This window comes from Triticum urartu, chromosome 6, assembly GCF_003073215.2.
Source record: "Triticum urartu cultivar G1812 chromosome 6, Tu2.1, whole genome shotgun sequence".
Classification (NCBI taxonomy): Eukaryota; Viridiplantae; Streptophyta; class Magnoliopsida; order Poales; family Poaceae; genus Triticum; species Triticum urartu.
In genome coordinates this window covers 86000867-86011020 of record NC_053027.1, presented here as the reverse complement: position 1 = coordinate 86011020, position 10154 = coordinate 86000867, and the positions used below count along the sequence as shown (strand labels likewise).

The following is a 10154-nucleotide window of genomic DNA, read 5'->3' as shown; positions in this document are numbered from 1 at the left end:
AAATTGGAATTTCATCAGAAGTTTTATCCTATGCATCTTGTTCATCGTGATCGTAATTATATATATAATTTTTGCCCTCGCGAAGGAGAAAGCATCGCTCAAGCTTGGGGGAGGCTTAAGTCAATGTTATATTCATGCCCCAATCATGAGCTCTCAAGAGAAATGATTATTCAAAAAATTTATGCTCGGCTTTCTCTCAGTAATCGCTCCATGCTCGATACTTCATGTACTGGATCTTTTATGATAAAGACTACTGAATTCAAATGTGATTTATTAGAAAGAATTAAATGCAACTCTGAAGATTGGGACCTCGACGAAGGTAAGGAGTCAGGTATAACACCTAAGTTTGATTGTGTTAAATATTTTATGGATACCGATGCTTTCCGTGAATTTAGCACTAAATATGGACTTGACTCTAAGATAGTAGCTTCTTTCTGTGAATCCTTTGCTACTCATGTTGATCTCCCTAAGGAGAAGTGTTTTAAATATAATCCTCCCATTGAAGTAAAAGTAGTTGCACCTATTAAAGTTGAAGAACAGACTATCACTTATAATGATCATGTTGTTCCTACTACTTATATTGAGAAACCACCTTTCCCTGTTAGAATAAAGGATCATGCTAAAGCTTCAACTATAGTCAACAAAAGTAATATTAGGACACACAAACCCCCTGAGCAAGTTAAAGTTGAACCTAAAATTGCTATGGTTAAAGTTCTCTTGGCCGATAATATTGATGGGCATGTTATTTACTTCTGCAATGAAGCTGCTAGAATTGCTAGACCTGATGCTAAAAATAAGCATAGACCTCTTGTAGGCATGCCTGATATTTCTTTTAAAATAGGAGATCATTGCTATCATGGCTTATGTGATATGGGTGCTAGTGCAAGTGCAATACCTCATTCCTTATACCAAGAAATTATGCATGATATTGCATCTGCTAAGATAGAAGAGATTGATGTTACAATTAAGCTTGCCAATAGAGATACTATTTCACCAGTTGGGATTGTTAGAGATGTTGAAGTCTTTTGTGGGAAGGTTAAATACCCTGCTGATTTTCTTGTTCTTGGTTCCCCACAAGATAGCTTTTGTCCCATTATATTTGGTAGACCCTTCTTGAACACTGTTAATGCTAGGATAGACTGCGAAAAGGATGTTGTTACTATTGGTTTGGGTGATATGTCTCATGAGTTTAATTTTGCTAAATTTAGCAGACAACCCCGTGATGATGAACTGCCTAGTAAAGATGAAATTATTGGTCTTGCTTCTATTGCCATGCCTCCTAGTGATCCTTTAGAACAATATTTGCTAGATCATGAAAATGATACGTATATGAATGAAAGAAGGGAAATAGATGAAGTATTCTTTAAACAGGGACCTATTCTGAAACACAACTTGCCTGTTGAAATCCTAGGGTATCCTCCTCCACCCAACGGTGATCCCGTGTTTGAGCTTAAACCATTGCCTGATACTCTTAAATATTCTTATCTTGATGAAAAGAAGATATATCCTGTTATTATTAGTGCTAACCTTTCAGAGCATGAAGAAGAGAAATTATTGAAAACTCTAAAGAAGCACCGTGCTGCTATTGGATATACTCTTGATGATCTTAAGGGCATGATACGTCTCCATCGTATCTACTTTTCCAAATACTTTTGCCCTTGTTTTGGACTCTAATCTGCATGATTTGAATGGAACTAACCCGGACTGACGCTGTTTTCAGTAGAATTGCCATGGTGTTATTTATGTGCACAAACAAAAGTTTTCGGAATGACCTGAAACTCCACGGAGCGTCTTTTTGGAAATAATTAAAAATACTGGCAAAATATCAAGGCCAGGGGCCCACACCCTAGCCACGAGGGTGGGGGGCGTGCCCCCTACCTTGTGGGACCCCTAGAGCTCCTCCGACCTCAACCCCAACTCTATATATTTGTGTTCGGAGAGAAAAAAATAAAGGAGAAGGATTCATCGTGTTTTAGGATACGGAGCCGCCGCCAAGCCCTAAACTCTCTCGGGAGGGCTGATCTGGAGTCCGTTCGGGGCTCCCGAGAGGGGATTCCGTCGCCATCGTCATCATCAACCATCCTCCATCACCAATTTCATGATGCTCACCGCCGTGCCTGAGTAATTCCATCGTAGGCTTGCTGGACGGTGATGGGTTGGATGAGATTTATCATGTAATCGAGTTAGTTTTGTTAGGGTTTGATCACTAGTATCCACTATGTTCCGAGATTGATGTTGCTATGACTTTGTATGCTTAATGCTTGTCACTAGGGCCCGAGTGCCATGATTTCAGATCTGAACCTATTATGTTTTCATGAATATATGTGAGTTCTTGATCCTATCTTGCAAGTCTATAGTCACCTACTATGTGTTATGATCTGGCAACCCCGAAGTGACAATAATCGGGACCACTTCCGGTGATGACCGTAGTTTGAGGAGTTCATGTATTCACTATGTGTTAATGCTTTGGTCCGGTACTCTATTAAAAGGAGGCCTTAATATCCCTTAGTTTCCGCTAGGACCCCGCTGCCACGGGAGGGTAGGACAAAAGATGTCATGCAAGTTCTTTTCCATAAGCACATATGATTATATTCGGAATACATGCCTACATTACATTGATGAATTGGAGCTAGTTCTGTGTCACCCTGGGTTATTAAACTTATAAAGGATGCTAGGATAGCAGCCCCTCTCAGGCCATCCACGCGGCCAGCAATTGCAAATCGCGTCCAGTTTTACTTCGTTCCCTACCTAGCCTCTTTCGCTGACGGGCGGGCCCTGGGGTTGTTGGTCCGTAGATGGAAGCCTATAGAGAGTATCCCCTTTCATTCCCCAATCCGCTGCCTCCTCTCCTCCTTGCCACTCCGTCGCCTCTCCACCCTGGCCGTCGTCCCTCGTCAGCCGCCACCGGCCTTCTCGCTGGGGTGGAGGAGTAGGGATCTCGCCAGATCCGACCTGCAGGCAAAGGGCGACGGCGGGGGCGCTTGATTCGATCCAGCGCCAGCGCCATGGACCGGTCCGTGCAGGAGAGAGAGGAGGGAGAAAGAGAGAGCTAAGAGGAGTGGCAGATGACGAGAGGAGGGAGTAAGAGAGAGGAAATAGGAGAGGGAGGCTCGGCAGCGGACGGGACAGGGTCGTCGGCCGGTGTCGGCCTGCGCCGGTGAGGTCGCTCGCCCAGCTGCCAAGGAGGGAAAGGCGACGGGGACCGGCATCTGGGGCAGCGGTGGCGGTGGGACTGCAGGAACTGGCCGAGGTGGTCCTCGCCAAACAAGCGGGCGGCAGCAAGGTATAGAAGCGGGCACCCGTGTGATTTGTTCTCTGTTGATTTCTCTTTTTGTCTGGTCTAATTTCGTGGTCAAAACAATGGCAGATTTCTTCATTGGTTGATTTGATTTGGGGCTGATTTTCCCCTGGATTCCTTCCTCTTACAGTTCCTTTCCAACTTGTTGTTCATGGCTTGCTTCCCAACCACAGGTGCTCCCCACGGCGAGGAATGGACGCGCTCAACGCCTTCCTTCCCAACCAGGTGCTCCTGTGTATCTCTCTCTATTATGTGATGAATGTGTGGTAGTTAGTGGGAGTGGGATAGGGAGAGGTAAAGAGAGCAGATTCCAAATGCAATGGAAGGGAAATTTCAATCCAAGTTTAAATTTCATTGAGCATTCATATTCTTAATTTGATCTTCTCAAATTTTTGGCTAGGTGTATAAACATACATGCACATGTATATCTAATTGGATTGTTAGCTGAACATTTTCTCTAATGTACATCTCTGAAATTACTAATATGTGGGTTTCCTAAACATGATATTTGCAGATATGAGAAAGAAGAAATAGGACCAAGAAAATTATTTTCTCATATATTCATGTGTCGTGCGGAGAAGAACCCGAATGGAGAACTTGGTATGCCGAGTAATGTGCAGGTACAGAATTATCATCATAGCAAATAGAATTATCTGAATATTGTTTGGAGGATAACAATTCCTCAAATTGGCTCATTTAATTTAGACTGTACGCCCAGTTATTGTTGTCTTGGTTACTCCATTTGTCCAAACTACAAAATACATATTATTTTCAGCCATGTATATTCATACTGGCTTAACTAATTAATTAATTCATCAAATGCCCTTGCTTATGATAGTATCTCTTTGGCATTTTCCTCTGCATGCTTTTTTCTAGGCTATCTGTCTTTCCATACCCTGCTCTCCTTGCTTATTTTATTATTAGTCGAATATAATATCAGATCACCTACCATCATTATTCTTTATTACAATCTCATAGGAAAGAAGTCTGATTAGTTGGGTATTCTTAGCTAGCATTCAAAATGTGATGTTGCGCTGCCATTAAATGAGCATAAATATAATGAGAAGGTGCACAAAAAGTGGAGTCTTAGCTTAATGCTTTAGAGTTTAGCCTGAATATAGCCAAGCAGTATTCTTACTAGGCTGCTGTTTAAGTACCTATGCAACAATATCAGAGGGATGCATCACCTAAAATATGTAGGGTTTGTAAGCTTGGAGCAAGAGTGCAACGGAAAATGTTTACTGTGTTCCATTAAAACTGATAAGAAAGTAATTTAGTTTGGGTGAATTGATTAGTTATAAAAAGTAGATGGTCCTTTTCTTGGATCTTTAGGTTTAGTAATTTCTTTTCTACTTCAAACTGACGGATTTATCTTCAGCTAAAAAAAAGACAGCGGGCTTGGTTAGCTTCAAGAAGAAAAATATTTCAAAACCGTGTACCTATAGAGAAATATTCCATGTCTATTTCCCTGATTTCCAGTCCACTTTATGAAAGCCTGCTGTAACTGTTTGCGTAAGTGGTTGTATGATATGTTGAATATGCTGTGTCGGGCTAGACGGATATGTTTGCTTGTCTTTGGAAATATTCACCTGTTGTGTTCTGCGTTGACTTGCATTTATATTAGCAGCTCTGTTCTTATTTGTCTCTGTTCTGATAGTTTTAGGTGAGAACAGAGTATTTATAGTTGTGACATGCACTACAAGCTTTTCATAATTATTAATTCTTTAAATGTGACCGTGCTGCCGTGCCGACAGATATGTGTACCTCAATTTAGTTGATGTGCCTACCGTGCTTCAGGCGTGTTGTTCTTTCTTAGATAATCATAAATTGATAGGTGCTTTCTTCTATTAGTTAAAATATCTTACATTAGGATGTACTGTGTTGTGCTTTCATGCAATTGTCTTGATTTAGACAGCAACTGAACCCAATCACTGATTAGTAGAATTAGTCATGAGATGAGGCACAGAAGAGTTGAGAGGGGCAGCCGTCGTATTGACGATGCATGAAAGTGGCTCATGATTCCATTCAAGTAATGGACATATAGTAGTTGCTAATTATATTTATACTAATTGCAAGAATAATTAGCCTATTGTCTATGTAGTTTGCTGATTATACACTCTTTTCGTTCGTGTTTCACCCTCCTAAGGCATTTGTTCTGTCTGCCACAGGTTGCTTTTGTCCTCTCATCTGCTGTTTGGTCTTCGTCTATTGCTCTGCTGGCTCGTCATCTCCTCGGTTGGAGGTTGTTCTTGGTCCCGCCATTTGTTCTTGTTAGAGCTCACTAAAAATATTTGTTCTCGCCTATGCTAATGCCTTTCGGTTAAACTAGGAATTATTTCATTGTTGGAAGCTTTCATCTGCGTATATGCGTAAGGGGCTGTGTATTTATTTTGTTTCATTCATTTTTTGGTCTATTTATTTTGCACAGAAAACCATTTGTGGTATGCTTTGATGGGCCTTATTTAATACAGTACAGACAAAATTGGAAGTAGTAGCAAACCAGCCATGAAAATTTTGAGAGAACTATGCTAATCACAAGCAATGATGTGCTCCTGTCATTTTTCCATGATATTGTAGCCCACTTCCAAGACTCTATGTACTAATGTTAACTACTTGCTTCTTTAGCTGCTCTAATCAGGAACCAATTCTCTGTGTGGTTTATCCTCTTAAAATTGTTACTATTCACTTAGAGGGGGAGTGTAAGCAGTAGCTGATTTTAGAGAACACTACACACCAGAGCAGGAAGCCTAAGTCAGGAAGGAGAATGCATGTACCCTTGAGGACTGAAGAATGATGTTTAATCTTGCTTTTGTCTACGCTGCTATTCTTGGTTCAGATCCTTACCTTTGGTTCAGTTCAATGTAGTCTTATGGATAGATGGACAAGTTGGTGAAACTGAAAACTACCGGATGGGTTAGTTAATCGGTTAATTAATCATTGCTGCCCCTAATTTCGTTTCAGCTTCATCAACACCTTACATTTGCTTGGTAGAAATTTAAACTGAACACCAACTTCATTTATGTTATACTCGGGTGATGGATTCCTTCAGATATACAAATTCCTTGAGCAAAGTTTACAATGCTTTTGTGCCACTTATGATATGCTTCACAATTGTTTTGTCTTTCCTTGTGGATCATCCATTTGAACTATATACATTAATGTAAATAACCTTACATTTCCTTCTCTTTCAATCGATTTAAGGTACTCATATATAATGATTACTAATGACCAGCTGCAGCCACCGCCTAATCTAACATTGTTGTACTCATGGCTTTTGGCATCTGTGTATTCCATTTAGTTACCTTTGCCTAATGCGTCAAGATGAGAGGCATTCTTGCTGCCCTGTACACAGCTTTGCGTTTTATGGAGTATGATTGTTACTATTTCTCCCTGCGTTCTCTCCTTTGCATTGGCTGACTATTACATGATTAATAGATGAACACTCCTATATCCGCAATGAAAGGCAAGGGACAAGCTCCTGTGACTAAATACCTAGGTATTTCAATCATCCTTGTGCACTGCTATACCTTTCTCGCTTTGTCACTTTGGTAAACACCTAATATAATTTTATGTTTAAATGGAGCAAATCACCGTGCCCTAGGAACTCTCATCACAAGCTCTTCACTTCGCCTTCCAAAACCAAGGGAACTACATCATATGCGGCTGTGCCTAAAGATCCTACCCAAACTGGAGAAATTGCTTCTACTGGAGATGTTGTTGACCCTGCTTCCAAAACAAAATGTTAGTATCCATATTCAATTGCCCTTCAGTCTATATGTCCTAACCAACAACAGCCACCTTTTGTTTTTATCAATCGATCCAGTATCTTTGCTCTTTTGGCGTTGCTCTGAGCAAGATACTGCATGTACACTTCAGACCTCATTACTGTCTCTATGGTCAAAACAAGTTTGTGATCACTTGTTCTATATACGTAATCAACTGCCCTTCTACTAATATTTTCAGAAGACTACTTATATATGTTTACACTGGTTAGAGAAAATCATGACATTGCCAGCAACAATTTTTTATTTCTATATGTTTCAATCTGTCTCTAAATATTTTTATGTGTACTCTTTCAATACTTGGCTTGCTCTTGCCCTTTGCGCCATTGGTGCAATGAGTCATCTAGTGACTGTTACATGATGAACCACATCCGGCATAATTCTTTATCACCGATCCATTGCCTACGAGCTTTCATATATTGTTCTCCGCTTATTTACTTTTCCGTTGCTATTGTTACAATCACTATAAAATACCAAAAACATTACTTTTGCTACCGTTACTTTTGCTATCGTTACCACTACTATCATATTACTTTGCTACTAAACACTTTGCTATAGATATTAAGTTTCCAGGTGTGGTTGAATTGACAACTTAGCTGCTAATACTTGAGAATATTCTTTGGCTCCCCTTGTGTCGAATCAATAAATTTGGGTTGAATACTCTACCCTCGAAAACTGATGCGATCCCCTATACTTATGGGTTATCAAGATTATTTTCTGGTGCCGTTGCCGGGAAGCATAGCTCTATTCTTTGAGTCACTTGGGATTTATATCTGCTTATCATTATGAAGAACTTGAGAGATCCAAAAACCAAGATTTATCCCTCAACTACGAGGGGAGGTAAGGAACTGCCATCTAGCTCTGCACTTGATTCACCTTCTGTTTTGAGTAAGCTTGCAACACCTAAACCTGCTTCTGCTATTGATTCTGATATGTCGCATATTATTGATGATGCCACTTCTGCTATGCATGATACTTATGATGAAACTACTTCAATGCATGATACAACTGTGCCACTTGGCGAATTTCTTGATGAACAACTTGCTAGGGCTAGAGTGAATGAAATTATTGAAACTGATAATACTGATGAAAGTGATTATGGAGGCTCTCCTAATAAATATGAATTACATGTTGTGCCTAAGGGCTATGTTATGGACGAAGAAACTAAAAGAGACTTTCTTGCTTGCAATGATAGAAGTGATCTTAAGAAATTATTAGCTAAGCTTAAACAAAAAACTCTGAATGCTAGAATGAAATATGATCCTACTTATACTACTTCACCTATCTTTGTTACTGATAAGGATTATGAATTCTCTATTGATCCTGATATAATTACTTTGGTTGAATCTGATCCTTTTTATGGCTATGAATCTGAAACTGTTGTGGCACATCTTACTAAATTAAATGATATAGCCATCCTGTTCACTAATGATGAGAGAACTCGCTACTTTTATATCCTTAAAATATTTCCGTTCTCATTAAAGGGTGATGCTAAGATATGGTTTAATTCTCTTGATCCTGGTTGTGTGCGTAGTCCCCAGGATATGATTTATTACTTCTCTGCTAAATATTTCCCTGCTCATAAGAAACAAGCTGCCTTAAGGGATATATAAAATTTTGTGCAAATTGAAGAAGAGAGTCTCCCACAAGCTTGGGGGAGGCTTCTCCAGTTACTTAATGCTTTGCTTGATCATCCTCTTAAGAAAAATGAAATACTTGATATCTTTTATAATGGACTAACCGATGCTTCTAGAGATACCTAGATAGTTGTGCTGGTTCTGTTTTCAGGGAAAGAACACCAGATGAAGCTGAAATTCTATTGAATAATATGTTGACAAATGAAAATAATTGGAAACTTCCTGAGCCTATTCCTAAACCAACTCTGAAGAAAAGGGGTGTTCTATTCCTCAGTCCTGAAGATATGCAAGAGGCAAAAAAATCCATGAAAGAAAAGGGTATTAAAGCTGAAGATGTTAAGAATTTACCTCCTATTGAAGAAATACATGGTCTTAATTTACCGCCTTTTGAAGAAATATATGGTTTTAATCCATCACCTATTGAAGAAACACATGGTCTTGATAACCCGACATAGGTAGTAAAGGTAAATTCTCTCTATAGATATGATAAAGCTAAAATCCCATTTACTAAGTTTGCTAGCCCATGCTTAGATGAGTTTGATAAATTTATGGTTAAGCAAGAAGACTTCAATGCTTATTTTGGTAGAGAATTAAAATGTAGTGCTGATATGCTTGAACACTTGGGTGATTATATGGCTAATGTCAAAGGTGAACTTAAACTTATTAGTAAACATGCTTCTATGGTTACCACTCAAGTAGAACAAATACTTAAAGCTCAAAATGATTTGCTCAATGAATTGAATAGTAAGAATAATGACTATGCTGTTAGAGTGGCTACTAGAACTGGTAAAATGACTCAGGAACCTTTGTATCCTTAAGGTCACCCTAAGAGAATTGAGCAAGATTCTCAGAGAAATAATATAGATGCACCTAGTCCTTCTAAAAGGAAGAAAAAGAAAAATGATAGGACTTTGCATGCTTCTAGTGAACTTGTTATTGATACACCTGAGAACCCAAATGATATTTCTATTTCTGATGCTGAAACACAATCTGGTAATGGACTTGAAACTAGTGATAATGTTAATGATAATGTTCATGATGATTCTCAACCTAGCAATGATAAAGATTTAGAAATTGAACCTGCTGTTGATCCTGATAACCCACCATCAAGGAATCAACGTTATGATAAGAGAGACTTTGTTGCTAGGAAACATGGTAAAGAAAGAGAACCATGGGTTCAAAAACCCATGCCTTTTCCTCCCAAACCATCCAAGAGAAAGGATGATGAGGATTTTGAGCGCTTTGCTGAAATGATTAGACCTATCTTTTTGCGTATGCGATTAACTGATATGCTCAAAATTAATCCTTATGCTAAGTGTATGAAAGAAAATGTTACTAATGAAAATGTTACCTAAGAAGTTAGGAGATCCAGGAGTACCTACTATACCATGCTCCATTAAAAGAAATTATGTTAAAACTGCTTTATGTGATTTTGGA

General features: G+C 39.1%; 1 protein-coding gene across 3 annotated transcripts; it reads left to right on the top strand.

Annotated features, from left to right (window-relative positions):
* Window positions 1–3034: 3034 nt before the first annotated feature.
* On the top strand, window positions 3035–7322 carry LOC125514392. 3 transcript variants are annotated; one of them, XM_048679704.1, is made up of 5 exons: window positions 3035–3283; window positions 3368–3523; window positions 3813–3918; window positions 5467–5540; window positions 6882–7322. In XM_048679704.1, exons 2-5 carry the CDS (start codon window positions 3450–3452, stop codon window positions 7042–7044), a joined length of 417 nt encoding a protein of 138 aa, XP_048535661.1. In that variant the 5' UTR covers window positions 3035–3283; window positions 3368–3449; the 3' UTR covers window positions 7045–7322. The 3 variants fall into 3 exon arrangements, 1 of the variants encoding a protein (XP_048535661.1); XR_007286416.1 differs by having other exon boundaries at window positions 3038–3283; window positions 3472–3523; window positions 5467–6794; XR_007286415.1 differs by having other exon boundaries at window positions 3038–3283; window positions 5467–6794.
* Window positions 7323–10154: the final 2832 nt, after the last annotated feature.

Excerpts from the sequence above, each read along its gene's own strand:
- LOC125514392 (XM_048679704.1), top strand. The coding sequence starts at position 3,450 with ATGGCTTGCTTCCCAACCACAGGTGCTCCCCACGGCGAGGAATGGACG. Across the intron at positions 3,524-3,812 it reads ACGCCTTCCTTCCCAACCAG|ATATGAGAAAGAAGAAATAG; the intron begins GTGCTCCTGTGT and ends TGATATTTGCAG. Across the intron at positions 5,541-6,881 it reads CGTCATCTCCTCGGTTGGAG|CAAATCACCGTGCCCTAGGA; the intron begins GTTGTTCTTGGT and ends GTTTAAATGGAG.